At 47.6% G+C, this 22,858-nt stretch overlaps 3 protein-coding genes across 4 annotated transcripts in view; 1 reads left to right on the forward strand and 2 right to left on the reverse strand.

The window, feature by feature from the left end:
* Positions 1-4,161, reverse strand: part of DNHD1 (dynein heavy chain domain 1) — a 67,097-nt gene extending 62,936 nt beyond the window's left edge. Inside the window, 2 exon segments of the mRNA XM_046637944.1 lie at positions 2,194-3,031; positions 3,287-4,161. Coding sequence (XP_046493900.1) covers positions 2,194-3,031; positions 3,287-3,350 — 902 coding nt within the window. The 5' untranslated portion in view covers positions 3,351-4,161.
* Positions 4,162-13,365: 9,204 nt separating this feature from the next.
* TIMM10B (translocase of inner mitochondrial membrane 10B) lies at positions 13,366-16,151 on the reverse strand. Its single transcript, XM_046685444.1, has 3 exons — positions 16,043-16,151; positions 15,748-15,843; positions 13,366-15,558 (listed from the first exon to the last, which is right to left on the reverse strand). Exons 1-3 carry the CDS (start codon positions 16,085-16,087, stop codon positions 15,382-15,384), a joined length of 318 nt encoding a protein of 105 aa, XP_046541400.1. The 5' UTR covers positions 16,088-16,151; the 3' UTR covers positions 13,366-15,381.
* Positions 16,152-16,242: 91 nt separating this feature from the next.
* ARFIP2 (ADP ribosylation factor interacting protein 2) lies at positions 16,243-21,142 on the forward strand. Of its 2 annotated transcripts, none has more exons than XM_046685442.1 (8): positions 16,243-16,385; positions 17,189-17,329; positions 17,592-17,688; positions 18,392-18,510; positions 18,688-18,909; positions 19,454-19,611; positions 19,761-19,935; positions 20,385-21,142. In XM_046685442.1, the coding sequence occupies exons 2-8, from the start codon at positions 17,231-17,233 to the stop codon at positions 20,538-20,540; spliced, it is 1,026 nt and encodes a 341-aa protein (XP_046541398.1). In that variant the 5' UTR covers positions 16,243-16,385; positions 17,189-17,230; the 3' UTR covers positions 20,541-21,142. The 2 variants fall into 2 exon arrangements, with proteins under 2 accessions (XP_046541398.1, XP_046541399.1); XM_046685443.1 differs by having other exon boundaries at positions 16,352-16,491.
* The last annotated feature ends 1,716 nt before the right edge of the window (positions 21,143-22,858 follow it).

Raw genomic sequence — 22,858 nt, forward strand, 5'->3', positions numbered from 1 at the left:
GCTCTGAATCCCTTATTCCCTCTTCATGATGTATTTTCAGTCTCTCCTTCTTCTTCCCCTTAGCCTATATTTATTCATTGATACTCTATAAATATTTACTGAGCACCCAGTTCTCAAGCACTGTCTTAAGGGCTATGAACATCTCTTCATCTTTTTTTTTTTAAAAAAGAGTCCTACCCAGACGCCATTATTCTTTTAATCTGCTGTCCTATTATCGCTCTCTCCCTTTCAAGCCAAGCTTCATGAAAGAATAGTAAAATGCAATTTCTACTTCTTCATCTCCCATTCACTCCTGAATACACTACAATCCGATAGTCTCCTCACAAAACTCCACTGAAACTGCTGTTGCCAATCTTCTCTTTGTTGCTAAATCCAACAAACAATTTTCACATTTTTCTTACTTGCCTCAGTAGCATTTAACACCACTGACTACTCTCTCCTCCTTGAAATCCTCCTCTTATTTCACCTCCTAACCTGTGAGATATTTTGTTAACTCTAATCTAGACCCAGACTCCTCTGACGTGCTTTCCCCCAACTGTACACACGTACACACACACACACACACACGTCCCAGGGGAGCAGCCAGGGGAAAGGCAGTGTTCTTTGATTTTGTAGCACTTATCACAATTTGTAATTATATTTTACTTGTATCAATTTATTTAACATCCATCTCCCTAACTAAAGTGTAAAACCCCAAGGGAAGGGATTGAGTCTGTCTTATTTACTTCTGTATCCTCAGTATCTAGCAGTTCCTGATATGTATTAGGTATCCAATAATACTTGTTGAATGAATGAATGCCTAGGAGGCCAGTCCTGGAGAACTTCATGCAAATTAAGCCACATTAGCTAGGCCTCAGAGATTTACTGCCAGGCCCATAGAGAGGGCAGAGAACTTGACCCCTTCCCAACATCTCTGCCAATTCTCACTTCAATTAAGTTCCCCCAGGAAAGAAAAACTATACGCAGGGCACAGGGCAGGTCTTTGAAGAAGGAAGAGTCTGTGCGGTTATTGAAGGTATAAATTGTTGACTCTGGCCACCTTCCCTCAGGGCCCCAGAAGCCTGCCTATCTGTCCACCATTAGGGCTTCAAGGCTTCAGGAAAAACTTGACCCAGCCATAAACTTAGAGCAAAATCTGAGGAAGCCAACCTTGATTAAAGGTAAAATCACCTTCTTCCCAGACAGTGAATGTGTCACAAACAAGCTGCAAAGCACTTAGAGGAGGCCAGCCACATAGTGGTAAAGTTTGCATGCTCCGCTTTGGTGCCCTGGGGTTTGCTGGTTTGGATGCTGGGCATGGACCTACACACTGCTCATCAAGCCATGCTGTGGCGGCATCCCACATCAAAGACCCAGAAGGACTTACAACTAGGACATAGAACTATGCCTGGGGCTTTGGGGAGGAAAAAACAAAAAGAGGAAGATTGGCAACACATATTAGCTTAGGGCCACTCTTCCTCACCAAAAAAAAGCATACCTTAAAAAAAAGAAAAGCACTTAGAAAATCAGGCCAGAAGACGGGGAGAAATTCCAAGACTAGAGTTAGAGGACCCTCAGAAGAGGGTTCCACAGGCATTCTGAAATCTTGAACAGAGCAATGAGAGCCAGACTGGGGGAAAAAAACATCATTTAAGGGGCCAGGATACCCAGGCTGGCAGGGCAGGTAGAAGGCGCTGGAAAGGTCAGAATGAAAGTCCCCCAGGCAGTGCTGCCAACTCTAATCTATCTTCTAGCTGGCTTCGCCCACATAGGCATGAGTGGGAAGGCCCCTCGGACAAGTACACAGCGAGGAGCACTCTGAGGGAAGGACACAGCATCCAGCATCCAGTACTAGGTGGGGCCAGAGGCAAGGCTCAGGGATTATGAATGAGTGAGAAAAAGAACTAAGCAGGCTTCCAGCACCATCAGAGAAGGAACACTCAAGCTGTTTTCTGAAGCCTTGGCTTCCTCATGACTGACTTTGATTTTCATGAATTTCTGCATTTGCCTATGGGAATTAACACTAAGACCACGGGGTTTATTTTGTAGAACAAAAGGAAGAGAGGAGCAGCCTCCCACTAGCTTGGCTTGGGGTCAGGCAAATTCCTAAAATCAGTATGTAGCTGGCTCTAGACATCAAGTGACCCTAGAGGCACCATCAACTGGCTTCTTTCTCTCCTCTGCTTAAAGCCCCAGACTTGGTCCCTTACTTACTTAGTCTCTCTTCTTGCAACAGGCTCTTCTGCTGCATTGTCAGCGTCACTGCTTTCATACTGGACAGGGATGTCCGTCGCCAGTGCCAAGGGCAGGAGACTAAGACCATCCTGCCACTGGTTCTCTTCCAAGGCCACTTCAGCACCAACAATACCCAGGCTGTGCTGTAGCTCAGGCAGTGTCAATGGTCGCAGCCATGTGGCCAACTCCTCCTTTACTTGCTGCCCACCCCACCGAGCCTGAACAAAAGGGCAGGCTGGATGTGGGTGCCCACGATGGAACCTCTGCCTCTGGGGACAGCAGTCAACATGGGAGGCACTGTCTAACAAAGAGACGTCTTGGGGGAAAGCCTGGTCTACGGCATCTAGTAGGTCCAAATGGAGCTGGGATTGGACCCAAGGTGCCCAGCGGTACAGCTGCTCCAGGAAGGGCAGCAATTCAAGGTGACCGACCAACAGTGCACGATATGGAGGCAGCAGACCCAGCACTGCATGCAGGTAGTGCCAAGCTGCGGGGCTGCCATCCTGCAGGACAGCTGAGAACAGAGTTTTGAGCTCAGCTATCAGGGGCTCCAGCACTGTGGGCTGCCCTGACTGAGTCACTGCCCTCAGGGACTGCCTCTGTTTCCTCTGACAGGCCCATGGCTGCTCTTCTTTGTCTAGGACAAGGACGGAGTGCTGCCGAGATCCAAGGGCTTCAGATGATGCCTCTTCAGGAGACAAGCCTACCCTTGTCCCAGAGACCACGAGGAGCTGGGCATTCAACTGCTGTCGAATTGACCTTGCCCACTGCTCAGGCTCTGACTGCCAGTTCCAGGCTCCTGGCTGCTGGGCCTCACCTGGTTGGCCCAGCCCAGGAGAGAGGCAAGAAAGGGGGCCTTAGGTTCTGGACAGGGGATGGCCAGGGTCTAAGGAATTAGGGGAAATGGATGTAGCTGCAGAGCAGAGCCAGACCAATAGAGGGCCCTTCTTGAGACCCTTACCCCTCCCTTCAGCTTCCCCAAAGACTCTGGTAAGCAGCAGGCCTAGGGCAGAGGTGGGGGCCCTCCCTGTACAAGAGTTCTGGCGGACCACCCAGGACCCTGTTCCCTCACCTGGCCTAAGGGATACCGGAGGCAAGGGAAGGGAAGACAGAGAGAGCTGCTGATGAGGTTTCATCGGGAGTGCCTGTTGGAGAAACAGACAACTCAGACTTGGGTCCCAGGCACAGGCTCACTCTACTCACAGCCACACACACGCAGAGAGACTGGCACACACACGTGTGATCACTCTAGAAGCAAAGTGACACACACAGCAAAAGGGCTCACTCGGAGAACCTCAGTAACAGCAAGGAACCGTCGCTGGGAGTGTAGCCTGGCGACCGCCTGAAGGGGAGGAAGAGGTCACTTAGAGGCAGCAAAGCCCCTATCCCACCCGCCCAGCCCACGGGCTGAAAGCAGAGGAGCTGGCACAGAGAACTACTTGGGGGGCGGGGAGGCAGAGAGCGAGCACAGCGGAAAAAGAAGCAGAAGACCAGGGCTAGGAGGAAGATGGGTAAGAGGCGGGCTTCGTGGGAGTGTGGGTGCAGGGGACCTTCCTGGGGACAGTGGCGAGAGTGGTCCCAGGGTCGAAGAGAAGTGAATCCGAGCCGTGGACTCACCCGCAGCTCCAACCTCTCCCAGCTGTTAGAACGGTTACGGGATCCGGGATCCTGCGAGGCCCGAGCCTCCGCCCGGAGCACCCGAGAAGCCAGTAAGGGAGGGGCGGGGGTCGAATATCGGTGGGCGGGTGGGTCAAGGGGGCGGGGCCAGCGCAGGGAGGGTAGCGGCTCAAGCCAATCCTGCAGGCTGCTTGCACGCCCTGGGATTATGGGGGCCGCCTGGCTGGGTCTGGGGGAAAGTGACACGGTTGATTTCCTGAGGGCGTCGTGGGCAGGTGTAATCCACGTGCCTATTTATCCATTCACTGAGCGTCTAAGCTAGCACCAGGCACCAATGCTATGTCTTTGGGAACCCCCTACACACACACAAATCCACCTACCCCATCTCACTACCCCCTAAAAAAACCCTGAATAAGGTAAAATCCCTGATCACAGGGAGCTCAAAATGGGAGGTGGGGAGCTGAATGACTTAAAAGAAATTCAGCATGATGGAGTCGCACCTCTGCTATGAAATCCAGATTTGTGTATCCATCTGCCTACTTAATGTCTCCACTTGGATATCTGGTAAGTATCCCAAACTGGAAAACTTAAAATGTCCAAAGCTAGACTCCCAACTGCCTCCCTCAAAAAGAAGCCTGCTCCTTTTACTGCCTTCCCCTTCTTAGTAAATGGCAAGTCCATTTTTCCAGTTGCTTAGGTCAAAACCTTGGAGTCACTTTTGACTTCCCACCCTCCTCCCACCCCTACATCCCATGTCTAATCCTTCAGCAAATTGTTGGCTATAGCTTCAAAATATATCCAGAATCCAACTACTTGTCACTCCCTAAGAGCTAAACCTCGGTCTAAGACACTATCATCTCTCACCTGGATTATTCCATAGCCTTGTAACTGGTCTCCCTGCGGCCACCCTTGCCCCTACAATCTCCTCTTTTCAGAGCAGTGACCCTTTTCAAATACAGGCGGATCCTGTCACTCCTGTGCACAACACTCACTAATGCTTTATCATCTCATTCCCTCAGGTGAAAGCCAAAGTCCCATATGGCCTGCAAGTTGCTATCTGATCAGTTGCCAGCTACCTCTGTGACCTTCTCTCCTATTCTCTCTCCCTATTCACTCTGCTCCTGCTGTGCCTGGTCACACCAAGCATATTCCCACCTCAGAGCCTACAGACAGCTCTGCTTGTGTTTCAGTTAGGAGACAGACAAGTTTTCTGGGGCTGTGTAACAAATTACCGCAAACTAAGCATCTTAAAAACAACGCTCATTTAGTATCTCACAGTTCTGTAGATTGATGTCCAGCATGGCTTGGCTGGGTTCTGTGCTCAGGGTATCATAGACCTGAAATCAAGGTGTTGGCTGGGTTGAGTTCTTGTCTGGAGGCTCTGGGGAAAAGTCCTCTTTTAAGCTCATTCTTATCGTTGGCAGGATTCAGTTCCTTGGGGTTGTAGGACTGAGGTCACTGTTTCCTTCCTGGCCATCAGCTGGGGGCCACTCTTAGGTCCAGAAGCAGGCTGCCTTCCTTGCATATTGCCTCTCCACCTTCAAGCCAGCAACAGTGCCTCAAACCCAAGATTCTCATACTTCAACTCTTTCTGATGTCCTCTTCTGCAAGCAGTCAGAGAAAATTTCCCATTTTAAAAAGTTCATGTGGTTATGTCAGGCCCACCCAGATAATCTCCCTTTCTTAGAGTCAGATATGCCATATAATATAACCTAATCACAGAAGTAAAATCTATCATATTCAGTCCTAGCGATTGTGAAGGATGTGTATACAGGGAGCTGAAATCTTGGGGACCATCTTAAAATTCTGCCTACCACATATATGCTGTAATAACAAAAAGACCCTAAAATACAATGGTTTAAACATGATAGTTTATTTTTTTCTCTCATAGAACTGTCCAAGAATAAGTACTCCGGGGCTAATACGGCAGCCTTTTAGTTGTTCTGCCTTCTCCAAGGCAGTGGTCCTTGTCTCCAAAATCCAAGAGAGTTCACCCCTATGTCTGCTAGGCCCCATCCCGACTAGTGAGATGGGGAAAGAGCAGAAGGCATACCCTTACTTTTAAGGGCACAATCTGGCAATGTGCACATCTCATGATCACATGACACACCTAGCTGCAAGGAAAGCTGTAAAACCTAACTTTTATTTTCAGTGGCCATGTGCCCAGATAAAAGTCAGGGGTTCTAATAGTAAAGGAAGAAGGGGACAGTGGGTAACAGGGGACAACTAGAGGCTTCTACCACACCCTTCTTCCACAGATAGCCCCCAGGCTTACTCCCTCATCTCAAGTCTCTGCTCAAATAGCCCTTATTAGTGAGTTCTTCTCTGACCACCCGGTATAAAATAGCAACACTCTCCCTGCTTTCCTTACTCTTCTCACCCTGCATTATTTTTCTCCACAGCACTTACTACCATCTCACATACTTATTGAATTGCTTATTATCTGTTTCCCTTGACTAGAAACATCAGCTCCATGGTGGCAAAGATTCTGACGGCTCTCTGCTGTATGCCCAGCCCCCAGTGTTAGGCACCAAGAGTAGAAATCAGAAAATATTTGTGGAACAAATGCATAAATGTGTGGCAACCTTCATTAGTGAGAAAGAGGATAGACTCTGGGGTCACACTGCCTGGATTGAAAACCTGACTCCACCACTTACTAGTCGTGGGGTATTTTACCTCAGTTTTATTTCTTTGTAAAATGAAGATAATAGTAGTATCTACTTTTTATAGAGTTATTGTGAGGATTAAATGAGTTAATGCTTAGAACAGAGCCTGGTAATATAAGCAGGTGATATAATTGATACGTGTGAACTGTGTGTTTTTGTTGTTCATGGCACTCTCCCAAGTGCTAGTGACATAATGGTGAACAAGACACAATGGGGATCACTGAGGGAACAAACAAGAGCATGGGCAACCCTTTCTGGAAAGGGCAAAGGAGTGACAGGGTCACAGGAAACCTTAAAGTTTAAGGCCTTAGAACAATAGTTTTCTAGATAGACTAGGACAGAAGGGAATCCTGTTCAGCAACCTCTTCTGAACCCTCAACATGCCTAAAAACCTCATTATGTTTCTTTTGTTGGTTCATTCTTCCATTCTGTGCAAAGACTACTTCAAACCTCTGCACTCTCTCATCTTCCATCTTCTGCTTCTTTACTCTCCAATGATAATTTCACCTATTTAAAAAAAAAATTAGATGCTATATCAATCAGAGTTCTCCAGAGAAACATGACCAATAGGATACATGCATACATACAAAGAGATTTATTTTAAGGGATTGGCTCACACAATTGTGGGGACTGGCGAGTCCAAAATCCACAGGGTAGGTCAGCATGCTGGAGACTCAGGCAGGAATTAATGTGCAGTCTTGAGGCGGAATTTCTTCTTCTCTGGGAAATCTCAGTTTTTGCTCTTAAGGCCTTCAACTGATTAGATGAAGCCCACCCACATTATTGAGGGTAATTTCTGTTACTTAAAATCAACTAACTGAAGACACATCTATAAAATACCTTCAGAGCAACACCTAGTTAGTGTTTGATTAAATAACTGGGAACTGTAACCTAGCTAAGTTGACACATAAAACTAACCATCATACATGCTATTTAAAAGGAACTTTCTCAATCTCCCAATGCTAAATCAAAGCTACTTAGATCTGCTCACTCATTCCTCCTTCCTTCCTGTTACCAATAAGAAGTGCTCCTCCTCTCTCTAAAGTCAAGCTCTAGACCTCTGCTCTGGAACTATTCTCTCTTGCCTTTATTCACCCAACAAGTATTTTCTGAGCATCAACTGAGTTGGGCACTATTTTAGGTGTCTGGTTACATCAGTGTACAAAATAATAATATTGACAAAATTCCTGACTTATGGAGCTTACATTCTAGTTGAGGACACAAATAATAAATAATGGGTAATATTAATAATATATATATTATGTATACAATAATATAAAAATATTAATTAATAATAAATAAATAGTTTACCAATGGGTAAAGGGGCTCGAAATGTAAAAAAAATAAAAATAAAGAGAGCCTAGGCAGAATATAATTATGAGTCACAGGAGACTGGCCAACACATAAGGTTTAATTTAAAACTCTCAAGTTCCATAGAAATCTTACTCATCTTCATCTTCCCCCTCTCTAGTAGAATCACATTTAGAGAATTTATATCACTAGTTTGGGGAAAGAAAATAATATCTTGAATCTGAAGAAAGAGAATTACCTCTCAATGTAAAAGCCCTACATTGGATTCCATCCTAACTGAGTTCTTGTTTAGAGTAGATGATAAAACAAGCCTATTCCAAAATTCCACACTACTTACTGTTTATGTCTGATAATAGCCCAAAATAGGCTTACAACAACAACAACAAAATAGGCTACAGTAATCCACTGCAGGGGACAATGCCAATATACAATTTTGTACAATCATGGTAGTATATATAGAACAAATTTTATTAGAATTTTTATCTAGAACTTTTTTAAAAAAATGAGTAAACTATACAGTATGTGAGAAATGATAGTGCTATGGAAAAGCAGGATAAAGGGGTCCAGGAATGTCTGAGGGAAGGATGGGTTGCAATTTTAAATAGTGTAATCAGAGTATGCCTTAACAAAAAGGTAACATCCAAGCAAAGACATGAAGAAAGGAGGGCAGCCCTTCCCCCTCTCTTTTGCCTGGTTAATTCTAATTCATCTTTCAGATCTCAGCTTCCAAACCACTTCCTCAGGGAAGCTCTCCTTCATCCCACACACAGGTAAGTTAGTACTACTATGTTTCCATCACAATGCACATTTCTTCTTTATAACATTCATCACAGTTGTGATTACTTGTTCTATATTGACCTTCACCATAGCTACATTAAGTTCCAAGAGAACACACATTGCGTCTCTCTCATTCACCTCTGAATCTGCAGGGCTTAACAGTGTTGGTAAAAGCAATCACTCAAGTATGTGTGAATATATGGATGAATGTGGGGCCTACCCAGAAAAGGGAAAATAGAGTCCAAAATTAGCATGATGAACTAATAAATAAGCACCACAAATAAACTGATCTCTTTACAACCAAGGATGAGAGAATCAGAAACTGAGGAAAGAGGGTTGAAGATGAGGCCAGAAAGGTCATCTGGGATCTGATCAGAGAAAGCCTCAGTTGTGATGCTTAGGAGTCTGAAGGTCAAGACAGGCATTATGTAGATGAGTACCATGGTTAAATTTATATTTTACAAGAATCACTCTTGGCTAGTATGGAAAACAGATTGGTAGGTGTCTCCCAATAGCCATTCTCCTCTTCTTCCTTAGTAACAGAACCCCTAATTTCTTTTCCCCCCGCCCAGAGTTCCAGTGTTTGGTTGTATATCCTAATTGTAAGCTGTTCTACTTTTTCTATGTGAGCCACCTCCACAGTATGGCAACTGACAGACGGGTGGTGTGGTTCCGCAACCAGGAGGTGAACTCCAGGCTCCTAAAGCAGCGAGCACCACACTTTAACCACTGGGCCCTCAGAGCTGGCTGAGGAACCCCCAATTTTTAATGGGGTAAGTGACTGGTAAGAACAAAGATGACATTTCCCAGCCTTCTTTGTAACCACTTGACAAATTTCTGGTGTTCAACTTCCAGGATGTATCTCTAAAGGGAGGAGGGCATGCCCCTTCACTGCCCCGTCCCGCCCCATTCTGCCCCTTGGAATGTTTGTGTGATAAATAAAGTTCCATCTTGGGTGACAAGGATGAGGGTTATACCCTAGACACAAGCAGAAAGCTGGTAAGTAGCTTGGTTCTTAGATGACTGCAGTATCACCACACCAGTCTTGGACCAGATTTTACTTGAAAGAGAAAGTTTGTAAGTTACTGTTATTTTGAGTCTCTTACATGTACCTTAGCTAAATCCTAAGTAATCAAAAGGGGTCTAGACTCAGGGAAGAAGCTGTTAGGTGACTGCTGCTGTGATCTATATAAAAGCTGGATTGATGAAAACTTGATTAGGGTGGTGACAAAGGAGATGGAGAGAAAAGGGTTCAAGAGTTATTTAAGCAGAACTATAGTACTTAGAAACTGAGTGGAAACTAGAATGACAGAAAATGATTTGCTCCTGATGGAGGCTTTCAGGTGTTGACTGATCTGTGAATATTAAGAGCAGAAGATACCAACCAGTGAGATTTTGAATGAAAAACACCTCTAAACTATTGGCAAAAGGTCAAAGGTTAAGTGCAGATTCACTGCTATCTCTTCTGATAAAAAGCCCTTCTCTTGTTATGTAAACAGAAGACTGAGCTGGGAGGGGACTGAAAAATGTTCATTGAACAAATATTTATCAAGCAGACATTATCTGCCTGGCATGGTGATAAGGGTACAATGGTGAGCAATACAGCCATGGACTCTGACCTCATGAGGTATGTAATTACCAACTGTTAGAAGTGCTACATGTCAAAAACATGAGGAATTATGGGAGCTGGAGTCTGGGAAGAGTTATTTGAGAAAACAGTATTTGAACTAAGTACTCAAGAACGGGCAGACATTAAGTAGGTAAAGTAAGGAGGAAAGCATTGCAAGCCAGGAAAACAGCAGGTGTAAAGGCCCTGAGGTGGAAGAGTGTGTACAGATTAGAGGAACTGAAAGGCCAGTGTGGCTAGAGCACAGAGAGGGAGAGTGAGGTGTGGTTCAATTCAATTCGGTTCAACAAACAGTATTGGCAGTCTAGTGTTTTGACAGTCACTGATAAGATAAAGCTGAGGAGGCAGAGGCTGGATCATGCAGGGCCTTGTAGGTCCTGTGTAGAATGTGTTTTTATCTTAACAATGGGAAGCTATTGCAAGGTTTTAAGCATCAGTTTGTGTTTTCTGGCTGATGAATGGAGAGCAGACTGGAGGGGTGCAAAAATGGATATGGGGAGAAGCAGCAGTTGCAATAATCCTGGTGGGAGACTGTGAAGATGCAGGAGCAAACAGAATCAAGGGATATTTAGAAATGTAGATGGATAGAATTTGGCAATTGAGTGAGAGGATGCATGAGGTTTCTAGCTTCTGCAAGTGGATGAGTATTAGGCATAGGAGGAAAGTCTGAGGAAACATGTTGAGTTTGGGATGTTTTTGAGATGGCTACGTAGAGATATCAATCAAGTAGTCCAGAGGAGAGATCTGGGAGTCATCAGTGACTAAAGCTCAAAGTGGGGAATGAAACAATCCTAGAAAAATTAGTCTGAAAAAGAACAGGACCTAGAGAAACTTAGATTTAAAGGCTGGAGGCGGGGCCGGCCCAGGGGTGCAGCGGTTAAGTGCCCACGTTCCACTTTGGCAGCCTGGGGTTTGCCAGTTCAGATCCCGGGTGCGGACGTGGCACTGCTTGGCACACCATGCTGTGGGAGGCATCCCACATATAAAGTAGAGGAATGGCACGGATGTTAGCTCAGGGGCCAGTCTTCCTCAGCAAAAAGAGGAGGATTGGCAGCAGTTAGCTCAGGGCTAATCTTCATAAAAAAATAAATAAAAATAAAATAAAGGCTGGAGGCGAGTGAGCCTGCAAAGGAGGCTAAGAAGCTGCAGCCAAAGAAGTAGTGGTAAAACCATGAGAGTGGAATCTCAGACACCAGCGAAGACTGTCAATGATGAGGAACTAGTCAATAGCACCAGATGCTACTGAGAAATGAAGTAAGCTGAGGACTGGGAAATAACCACTAGATTTCAGGGATGTGAAGGTCACTTGGTAAACCAGGGTGACCTTAGTAAGAACTATTTCAACAGAATAAAGGTTGTAGAAGTCAAAACAGACTGGGTGGAGGAAGAAGAATGGAGAGGGCCAAAGTACCATTTTGAATTTAGCTATAAAGTAAAAAAAAATAGGATGATAGCTGGAGGGGAAATGACATGTAGAGTGGTTTGTTTGCTGTAACAGGTGAGTCCTTAGCTTGTTAAACACTGATGAGAACTTAGTAAAGTGGGAAAAAGTCAGAGATTCCCAAAGAAGGGCAGACCAGGATTCAGAGTACAAGAATAGGCATTAGCCTTAAGAGGGATGCTTGCCTTGTTTCGACAGGAGAGAATGATGCAGATGTAGGTGGGTGACCAAGTTTGGTTGCAAGATGTTGCAGGATTTCTCAAATGATAGCTTCTACCTTTGCTTATGAAGTAAGAAATAAGGTTACCTATACAAAGTGAAGAGAATGGTGGGGGGTAATGAGAGGCTTATGAATAGTGGTTTGATGGGCTGGCCCAGTGTAGTGGTTAAGTTCGTGTGCTCTGCTTCGGCAGCTGGGGGTTCACTGGTTCGGATCCTGGGCATGGACCTACACACCGCTCATCAAGCCATGCGGTGGCAGCATCCCACATAGAAACTAGAGGAAGACCGGCACAGATGTCAACTCAGGGCCAATCTTCCTCACACACACACACAAAGAATATTGGTTTGAAATAGCCATTGCAGGGAAAAGAGATGACTAGAAAAAGATGGTGCGATTATAGAGGCTGAGATTCCATTTGAAGTTAGTAACCATGGATTCACATTGATATAAATCTGCTCTACAGTGATTTCCTGGGCAGCTTTTAGCTGTCCAAATGCAGGCACAAATGTTTCATTTTATCTAAGAATCCAACAAAAAGATAAGAGGAAAGGAAATTTAGCCTATTCTAAGAGAATCACAAGAATTTCAGCTGGATAGGAATCTAAAGGCAGGAAGCTGTTAATGGAGAGAGAGAAGGCAGAAGTGACGGCCTGAATGCTCCAGTGAAATCAAAGAACAGTATGAGAGGAAGAGTTCAATAAACAAAGTGGAAGGAATAAGGTGAGTGAATAAAATTCACATAACAGTGTTCTAAAGATGGAGCAGTTTGGGGTGATGATAATGGCCAAGATATAACTAAGGGAGTGGGTGGTTAAGACAGGCTGGAAATCATTGGAGATTGGGTCAAGGAACTAAGAGACCAAAATACTGAATGGACTGTCCATATAAACCTTAAAGTATCAAAGGTGGACAGGAAGACCAAGGGCTAGCTATTTAGAGGAAACTAAATAGGGAGTGGTAGTAACTAAGGACAAGTAGTAAGAGACAGTGGTATAGCTGAACAGCCTGAAAGGAATCGAGTTTGCAAAGGAGTGGGCAGTTAAGTTCTGAAGTCACAATGGTGAGAACACCAACCCTGTCTCCAATATGAATATTTGCGATAAAGCTTTGTCAACGTTTATTCTTGTGTTGTGCTTGAGACATCACCATTGCTCTCAGTACGCCAATGGCTATGCTTTATGGTAAAACTTAAGAGAGAGACTCCAGCAACTATGGAAGATGGATGGTATGAATAAGATACTTCTAAGTATCGAACATATTTATAAACAGAGAGGAATGAACTAGGACAGAGGAGACTGAAATTTTAGGGGACTAATTGATGGATCAGATTGAGGGACACCTGTTTTTCCATCCCTAAGGACTGGATGGGTGCAGATGAGCAAGCAAATATAAACTCTGGAAGTTCAAAGAACAGAGACTTCAGAGTCAGCTAGATCTATGTTCCTAACCCTTCTCTAGCTATTACTAATTATGTGACAGGGAAACAGAGTAAATTCACAATGGAAGTTTATTGCAAGGATACACACAAATGTTAATGTGGAAGAACCCTCCCACCAGCAGCACAACATCCCAGGGTCTCACTCCCATCTCTGGGAAGTGGGAAGTGGGAAGTTCACAAGAAGTTTTACTTGCATTTATACTTTCCAAGGACAGAATTTTATTGCGTAGACAAGAAGACACTCAATAGGGAAGTTCCTGGTCCACAACTTTTATGTTCCTAACAAACTTTTCTCTTCAAGAGGTAGCAGCTAAAGAGGCAAAACGCTGACTGGAGCCACTTTTCTCAATGGGTAACTGTGTTGAAGATGAGCTTCTGATACATTCTGGATTCTTGCTTCCTTATCTGTTAAGTGGGGATAATACTCTTACTTGTAGTTTTAATATAAAGATGAACTAAGATAAAGCATGACATATACCAACATCAGAACCTAAAAAAGTGGGTGTTCAACAGGTATTATTTTGAGAGGCAGCCTGGTATAGTAAAAAGAAGATGGATTTTAAAGTCAGATCTGCATTTTAATACAGGGTCTGCTACTAGAGAATTTCAACTTTCTGATCTGTACAAGGGAGAGAAGATCTGCTTTGCAGGTGGTTGTACGGAGCTTTTTGTTATTCTGGGAACTAATGTCTAAGAGCCTTCACTTCCTCTGTAAAAAATGAAACCTGGTCACCTGATGGGGGCTAGTTGAGGGTGAAGTGGAAGATTAAGGAGATCAGTGAAGGTGTGAAATAACTGCCAGGGGATTAGGAGGGAGTGGACCAGGAACCCATACAGATTTGCTTGTTGGTAGCGAGGGCTTGGTTGAAGTTGGGGACCTTGAATATTTAGAGGCATTCATTAGACAGCTGTGTTTTTCTCTAACAGTTTGAATGGAGAAGTAGAAAAAATAACACAGCTGAAATGACACAAAGAGGACACAAGGGGGACAAGAAAATGCGGTGATGGAGTGCCATTCAGACTGCTGAATACAGAAGTTAATTCCACAAGGGGACCAATAGTGAGGAAAGAAAGAGAAGCTGGAATTAGACACCACAGAATTGGTACAGTGGGAACAATGTGGGGTAGAGGGTAGGAGAGCTGGAATTAGGAGATTACAGACAAGCAGTGAGACATTGAAGTAACATTAAAGAGGTCCCGAAGATTTCTCTTTACCCTTTTTTCCCCATAATCACCATCACTTCTCCCTTGGGTTTCTCTCCCTCAAGTCTGACTGTATTGCAGAATACAGCCCCCCAAGTTTTCCCCTTTCTGACTGCCCCTGAAGACAAGCACACAGACCTTTGTTTAAAGGTTTTACTGCTCATCCAGGGAAGACAGAAAATAGTAAGAAGGTAACAACTTGAAGAAATGGTTGAAGTTCTAGAACACCCCAGAATTCTTATAGGTTTCACCTCTCTTCTGGGGCTACTGACTTCCCAGAAGGTAGTGCCTGAGAGCCCTGTGGTTTCTTCACCTGTTGTCCTTAGATATTACCTCTTTCTCCTAAATCTGGCAGAATTCTTTCTTGTAAGACATAGTCTATGAAAATGTAGTTATGAAGAAACGCATACCTGGCTCACAAGTGGGTCATTTAAGTCAGACAGATTTAAGTTAAGTATAACTAGACAAAGCTCCTGTTTCTCTGTCATCTGGCCAGAAACCAACTTGTTATTGCTATTATCAAGCTTAAAACTATACCCAGAGACCCTGCTTTAACCAGCTGCCTGGGAATGCTGAAGTTTTCCTTCTACACATAGAAGGCAATTTCCCAGCTGCCACGGCTCAAGCCAGCAGATATGCACTAAGTGACAGAGCAAAGGATGGTCCCAAGAAAGTGGACAAAGCTTCTCTGCCCAGAATATAAACAAAACAGAGTAAAAGCGGGTTTATTGGCTCCAGGAAAAGGAGCAATGGTACCCAGCTCTCAAGCAACTCTCCCTATACAGGCTGCGCCCAGCCCAAGGTCTACTGGCTCCTTCAATTTGAGGGTCCATACAGCGCCTTCCTTCCTGGGGTTGGGGATGGCTAACTGCCTGATGGCGAGGTTCCGGGCTGTTCAGCAGCAACACCTGGCACAGCTGAGGCAGCCTCGTAGTCTGCGATGCGGCGCTGTACCAGGGCAGGCATAAGCTGCACGTAAGCGGCCATGAGGCGGTGGTTGGAATGGATCAGCTTCCCAGCACAGCTGTGCAGACATGCCTCCTGGAAGGAAGACAGGATGGAAGTAGAGGCCAAAGGTGTCCTGTCAGGTCCGTCTCCTTCCTTCCCATCGCCAGCCTAGGGGCGAAGTCGTGGAAAGGCCAGGGACAGAGGTAGGGGTAGTGAGGGGAGGAGGGAAGCAGTCTACGGTTAACTGAAGATCGAGGGTAACCTCTCTACTCAGGTCCCCACCTCCTCGGCATCCAGAGCTCGGTAGTGCAGGCTGGGCACGCAGCGCTGGAAGCAGAGTTCCGTCATCCGATTGTAGACCAACAGGAAGTCCCGTAACTGGGAGAAAAGGGGACCCAGAACTCAGCGATAAGAGGGCCAAAATCTCAATTCAAGGCCGTGCCGCCCCAGGTTTCCCAGCACCGCGCACCAGAGCCCGATGTCCCCAGCCCTCGGATCCGGCCATCTGGGGTTCCCGCCATGCGGATGGGGATGCCAGCTGAATATATAGCCCCTCAGCGATTTAGCTCCCACTCACGTTTCTCAGCTGCTGCTGCTGTTGCTGCTGCTGCTGCGGCTCCATCACCCGACTGGCACACGGCTACGTCACTTCCGTTACAGCTTCTCGGTAACGCCCCGGAAGTAACTTCTCCGTAGCTCCCCGAGGACTGAGGGGTTGGCTCAAGGATCGCCCCGCCTCCGGCTGCTAACGTCACCTCCGCCCTTATAATCTGCGACGTGGCCGGCTTCTTCTGCCCGGGAGAGGACGTCACTTCCGCCGAGTCCCTGACCTGCTGCTAGGATCGCGACGGGAACTGGAACCCGAGGTCCCCGCGCCGCCCGGGCCTGGCGCCCTGAGGGGGAGAGCGGCCCGGCCCGAGGTGAGAGGGATGTACTTGCGCGAGGGGAAGTTGAAAGCACAAACCTGTCCTGAGGGCAAGGTGCCTCTGAGCCCTGAGGAAGGATGAGGGCACACCTGATGCCCAGGTATAAGGGAGGGGGTGGGGGGAGCGGGAATTCACACACCTGGGGAGACATAACTGACTTTGAAAGGGATCACCTATGTCCTGGGAAAAAGAGGCTTTTCCCAGAGGCCAAGAACAGACACCAACTGATTCAACTAAGGCGTGGGGGGAGGGCCGGAGGAAGAGGAGGTGCATGGGATGGAGGAGGGGGAGACCACCTGAAGGAAAGGGGAACACACACTAAAGGAGTGTGAAAGGCCAAGCAGTGGAGAACATACCTGAATGGGGGGTAGGCACCTGAGCTCTGGAAAGGGGTTCATCTCCTGATGGGGGAAACACCTGCATGGGGATAAGCTCCAAGAGAGCACAGACTTTGTCTCTCTTGTTCACTGCTGTGTTTCCATTGCCTCAAATAGTGCATGACACATAGTAGGCACCCATTAAATGTCTGTTGGATGATCAAATGCATGAATGATCACCAGAGTCCTGGTGGGTTGGGGGATCGTGAAAAGACACCTGAGGCCTGGGTGTGCATGTGTAAAAATGCACCTTGGAAGGGAGAAATACATATGCATATATGCCTGAGGAAAGGAGTGGTGGCTGAACCCCAGGACACTCAAGCCCGGGGGCAACCTCTAAAAGCTCTGAAATGGCAGGGGAGACCTTCTTCTTCTGGATTACTGGCCAGTTTCCAGGACTGTCTGTGTTGGGCTTTGCAGGGCGTTGGGGTGGAGACTTTGACTCCAGTCCCTTCCCTAGCCATGACGGACGGGATCCTAGGGAAGGCAGCCACGATGGAGATCCCCATCCACGGGAACGGTGAAGCTGGGCAGCTTCCTGAGGATGATGGGCTGGAGCAGGTGCTTCTGTTTGCTTCTTTGCTGTAATATTTCAATTTAGGAATCCCAACTCATAAACCCTGTGTTCTGACCCCCTATTCCAGTAGCCTTCCCCTAACTTATCTAACTGCCTTCAATCTTTTTTTACAAATCTTCATTCTGATTCTGTGCAGACTTCCCTTGTGTGCTCTCTCTATGATGCTTCAATCCAAGCTTGTTCTCACCCCCAAAATGCTTCAGCTGCCCCTATGTTCCTGAAGCCTCCCTCTTCTCTGGCCTATAGGACCTCCAGCAAGTGATGGTGTCAGGACCCAACCTCAATGAAACCAGCATTGTGTCTGGTGGCTATGGGGGCTCTGGTGATGGACTCATCCCCACAGGTATGAATGATCAGAACAGAGTGGAGAGGGGGAGAGGAATGGTTCTGGGGATCATAGGATATATCTAAGAAAGCTTGAATTATGTCCAGACATCTTGGGAACCTCTGCTAGTATGAACCCTCTGGAGTCTCCTCAGCCCAAGGCTGGTTCCCAGGGTTGTTCAGCTATTCCCACTTGCCATTTAGCTCTTGAGATGTGCCCATTTGTCTTTTCTCTGCTGCCACCACCTGAGTCAAGTTAAGAACTCTGTTTCACAGGAGTTCCCCCTGCTCTGGAGGTTGAGGCTGATTTGGAACTTTGTGAGGCCTCTCTGAGTTTTACTTTGGACTCTAAAGTTTAGGGGAACAAACAGCCCTGAATCTCACACTGACGAGGATTCCACATGGGGATGTCAACTGGGCTTCCTGTTATCAGGACCCCCATCCTTGACCTGCCACCCTATACTCAGCATATTTTCTTCTGTTTCCTCTGCTCCTGTACAACTCCCATTCCTCTCCCCATCCAACCCCCACCACCACCTCAGTAGGAGGCCAGATGTATATTGGGATTTGAGTCTTGGGGCCCAAGGTATGAGGTCCTTCTAGTGAGTAGGAGAATCTAATTGTCTCTAGCTTCCACTCTTTCAAAGAAGTTATTTTCATGTGCTGGGAGGGAAGTATGGGTGGAGCCACAGAGGTGTCTCGTTGTACCCTTGGTCCTTTAGGGTCTGGCCGCCATCCTTCTCACAGTGCCACTCCTGCTGGCCCTGGAGATGAGGTGGCTCGGGGCATCGCTGGAGAGAAGTTTGACATTGTCAAGAAATGGGGCATCAACACATATAAGGTGGGATTCAAGTACCTCTCCCTTCCCCAAAAAGTCCCCCTGGGTACCTTTTCCCACCTTCCAGATCCTAATATCCCATCTATGGCTGAGACTAGGAGCCTGGGGATGCTGGGGTAGATACTTGTTCGAGGGTCAGGGTGCTAGGGTCTCTGACCTATTCCCCCACTTCCCAATCAGTGCACAAAGCAGCTGTTATCAGAGCGATTTGGCCGAGGCTCCCGGACTGTGGACCTGGAGCTAGAGCTGCAGATTGAGTTGCTACGTGAGACGAAGCGCAAGTATGAAAGTGTCCTGCAGCTGGGCCGGGCACTGACAGCCCACCTCTACAGCCTGCTGCAGACCCAGCATGCACTAGGTGACGCCTTTGCTGACCTCAGCCAGAAGTCCCCAGAGCTTCAGGTGCCTCAGCCAGGCCAAAGAGGGTGGGGGGACTGGGCCCGGGCCCTCCCAGGCAGTCATCCCTCAGCCTCCCTCCCTCCCTCCCTCCTGCAGCCCAGAGGGAGAACCCCTCCAGGGTGGGCCCAGCCCTACCCCCAGCAGCACTCACCTGTGGAGGCAGCCTAAGGGTTTGTACAGAGGTCCAGAAGTTGGAGGGGGTGTGGGAGGCATCACTCTAGGTGCTTTACAAGTAACCCTTCTCTGCATTGCTGAGAATCCCTTCAGTGCTCAGCCTAATTGGAGCCCCTCCCTTGCCTGCTGCACTAGCTTTCCCTGTTATAGTCCCGTGAACTTATCTGAGAACCCCAACCCCACATTCCTACCCCAGGCATCTCCAGGGTGGCCCCACTAACTTTCTGGCTAAGAGCCTTGCTGGAGGCAGTCCTTAGTTGTTCCAGTTTCGATGGCTGTTTCCTCCCTGGGGAGGAGGGGAATGAAGGGCCCTACAGCTCCAGTCAGGTAGGGACTGTTACTCAAGGCCTATACTCCTCCCTTCTGCCCTCAGGAGGAATTTGGGTACAATGCAGAGACACAGAAGCTGCTTTGCAAGAATGGAGAGACACTGCTAGGGGCTGTGAACTTCTTCGTCTCTAGCATCAACACTTTGGTCACCAAGACCATGGAAGACACACTCATGACTGTCAAACAGTATGAGGCTGCCAGGTGTGGGCACTGGCAGGGCCTAGGGTTTTGGGAGTTGGCTGGCGTGGGTGGAAGTTTGAGCTTTAGGGGGCATGAGAATTGAGGAAGGAAGGAAGAATATGTATGGAAGACAAAGGGGTGGAGACCAGCCTATATCACCCCCTCCACAGGCTGGAATATGATGCCTACCGAACAGACTTAGAGGAGCTGAGCCTAGGCCCTCGGGATGCAGGGACCCGTGGTCGACTCGATAGTGCCCAGGCCACTTTCCAGGCCCATCGGGACAAATATGAGAAGCTCCGGGGAGATGTGGCCATCAAGCTCAAGTTCCTGGAAGAAAACAAGGTGCCAACCCCACCCTTTGACCCTAGCTCACCTTCCTGTCTGTAACACTGATCTTCTCCCCAGACCCCCCCCCCATCATTGGATGGGAAAATGCAGCCTGGCTAAGGAGTGGGATCTTCCCCTAGGACCCTCAGCCCCGGGGCCTTTCTGATCACCCTTCCTCTGATCCCTGGCCCTTTTCTGTTGGAGAATTTAACTGCTGATCCCAGGAATATAACTGGGAAAGATCACCCTCTGAGTTGGGGTAACAGAACCCCAGGCTGAGCAGATCAAGTCAGGTTTCTCCCATCAGATTGATCCTTATCTTTTGACTCCCTTGGTGGAGTTCAGCCCCCACCCCAAAATCACTGTCAGAGCAGAGTCCCTGTGCCCCTAGTCTGGGGTCAGGCTCATAGCCCCTGAAGAAGGGCATCTGAGTCCAGTCTCAGCTGACTCTGCTGGACCCCCAGATCAAGGTGATGCACAAGCAACTGCTGCTGTTCCACAATGCTGTGTCAGCCTACTTTGCTGGGAACCAGAAACAACTGGAGCAGACCCTGCAGCAGTTCAACATCAAGCTGCGGCCTCCTGGAGCTGAGAAGCCCTCCTGGCTAGAGGAGCAGTGAGCTGCTCCCAGCCCAACCTGGCTATCAAGAAGGACATTGGGAGGGGCAGTCCTAGGGTGGGGGAGATTGGACATGGGACATCCCTCTGGCTTGGGTTCCCTTTCTCTGGCTGGGGCCTGATACCAGTTTTGCTCCCACTGCTGTGGGTAGGGAGGGGGGCCTGCAGGCCCAGCAGCTGCTGCCCTGTCCTTTATCTTCCTGGCCACTGGGCTTCATTCCCAGATCTTTTCCTTCCACTCCACAGCCAAAGGCTATGACAAAATCACTCCCTGGCCAATGGCATCACTCCTTAGGCCTATCCCTAGCTCCTGGGGTGTGCCCTCTGACCAATGGCAGAGTCTCAAAAGGCCCTGTCAGCCAATGGCAGCTCTTCTTGGGCTCCCCTGGACCAATGATGTTGCCTCCAATACCCTTTGTCCCTCCTCTATGCGTGCCCATTGCAGAGAAGGGGACAGGGACCAAAGGGGTGGGGATAATGGGGAGTCCCATTTCTGGCCCTGCATCTGAATGGGCCTCCCCTCACCTACCCACCCGGTTTAGTTGTGCTTAGGGCCCTGGAAGATTGGGCCCTAGCACTAGGAATAAACCTTTCATAAAAGCAGGCCCAGTGAGGTCGATTTGTGGGGGACTCCAGGAGGGTGGGCTGTGTGGAGAAATGCTCAGTCTAATCATGCACCAAAATCCTATCAAGCCAGAATTGCTGAGGCCAGAAGCTGAAGTCTGGTTTCAGGAACAGTCTGAGGGTTCATTCTTCCCCCAGCCCAGTTGGAGCCAAAGGTTTATTTGCCCTTTAGGCCAACACCAAGATAGCTATGGATCTTAAAAGCACAGGGCCCAGAGGGGGTTGGGCCCGCTGACCTTCATCATCCATTCATTCATACAGCAAATATTTACCGAGTGCTTTTATTTACCAGGAACTGCGCTAGACCCTGGGGAAACGTCAGTGGATAAAACACAGTCCCTGCCCACAGTGCTTACAGCCTAGTCAGGGATAGAGACAAGTAACCAGGCAACTACAATAAAGTGACAAGTACTAGGCTCCAGAAGTGCAGGGAGCTGTGGGAGCCCAGAGGAGGGCATCTAGCCTAGATTGAGGAGGAGATGTGGATGTCAGCCTGAAAGCTAAGACCTGAGGATGAGTAGAGGACAGCTAGGGAAAGAGTAGGGGCAAGAATATCCTAGGCAGAGAGGCCAACATAGGTGCAGGCCCTGAGAGGAATCAGGAGAAATTCCATTTGACTGGAATGAAAAATAAACGGGGTTGGCTAGAGGATGACTACAGAGGTGAGGTAGTAAGAGATCACACTGCACCTTTTCCAGCTGCTTAAGGACTTTTGCCCTTTGGAGAAAGGGAACTGTGAAGCCTTTTTAGCAGAAGTTTGACGGTATGGGAGAAGTCAAGGGTTGAGGAAAGTAGCCCTTGTGAGGCTTAAAATAGTGTCATACAGAGCCCTGTCCTCTCATGTCGGGTAGTCTAGTAGCCCTGGACCACAAGTCCAAAGCAAGCATGTATCCTGCCTAAGGCTCATTCATAAGCACTGGAGAATCTGTGCTGGAACTCAGGTAGATGAGGGTTTGAGGCATTTCCCACTTCCCCTGTGTTGAACCCAAATCTGAACCTTGTGTGAGGCAAGAAAGCTTCCCAACAGCATTCTGATTTAGTCAGGACCCAGGTACCATCGCTATCACCTCGTGGCCATAGAGGGCTCTAGAATATCAACATTCTCCCCTACCTCTGAGGAGGGCTGGAGGAAGGGGACAACCCAGTCAGCAGATTCTCAGAGCACAGACGCACACGGCCTGATGCTGCTCTTTGTCACAGATAACTGCGGCTCCCAGGCAGGCTTCCTAGGCTTTGGACAGCCTGCAGTCATCTGCCTGGAACTTGATTATTAGATGGGGTGGCCCACATACAAGCCCCCACTTTATGGGCTACAGAATTTTCAACATGAAACGTGCTGAATCTCCGAGTGACTGGAGGCAGGACATAAAAGCAGAGCTCTAACCCTTGTTACACCACTTTCTAGCTGTATGCTCAGGGTTAACGTCTAGGGAGCCAAAGGCCCTCAGTTTCTTTCGTTGTAAAACACAGCTAATGAAAGAAGCTACCTATTAAGGTTATGAGTATTAAAGGAGGTAATATATGTAAAGTGATTCGTTATGTGTCTGGCACATAATAAGCATTCAGTTCCTGTTAACTGTTATTACAATTTTTATTATTTTCCACCGGGGCTGCCTTTCCACAATGCTATGATTCTGAGAATTGCTCTGGTCTTTGGAGCGTGGAAGGGAGTCGCTGGATGGTCTGAACCATAATT

This window comes from Equus quagga, chromosome 14, assembly GCF_021613505.1.
Source record: "Equus quagga isolate Etosha38 chromosome 14, UCLA_HA_Equagga_1.0, whole genome shotgun sequence".
Lineage (NCBI taxonomy): Eukaryota > Metazoa > Chordata > Mammalia > Perissodactyla > Equidae > Equus > Equus quagga.

Excerpts from the sequence above, each read along its gene's own strand:
- TIMM10B (XM_046685444.1), bottom strand. The coding sequence starts at position 16,087 with ATGGAGCCGCAGCAGCAGCAGCAACAGCAGCAGCAGCTGAGAAAC. Across the intron at positions 15,844-16,042 it reads AGCAGCAGCAGCTGAGAAAC|TTACGGGACTTCCTGTTGGT; the intron begins GTGAGTGGGAGC and ends CTTTTCTCCCAG. Across the intron at positions 15,559-15,747 it reads GAGCTCTGGATGCCGAGGAG|GAGGCATGTCTGCACAGCTG; the intron begins GTGGGGACCTGA and ends TCTTCCTTCCAG.
- ARFIP2 (XM_046685442.1), top strand. The coding sequence starts at position 17,231 with ATGACGGACGGGATCCTAGGGAAGGCAGCCACGATGGAGATCCCCATC. Across the intron at positions 19,612-19,760 it reads AAACAGTATGAGGCTGCCAG|GCTGGAATATGATGCCTACC; the intron begins GTGTGGGCACTG and ends CCCCCTCCACAG. Across the intron at positions 19,936-20,384 it reads AGTTCCTGGAAGAAAACAAG|ATCAAGGTGATGCACAAGCA; the intron begins GTGCCAACCCCA and ends CTGGACCCCCAG.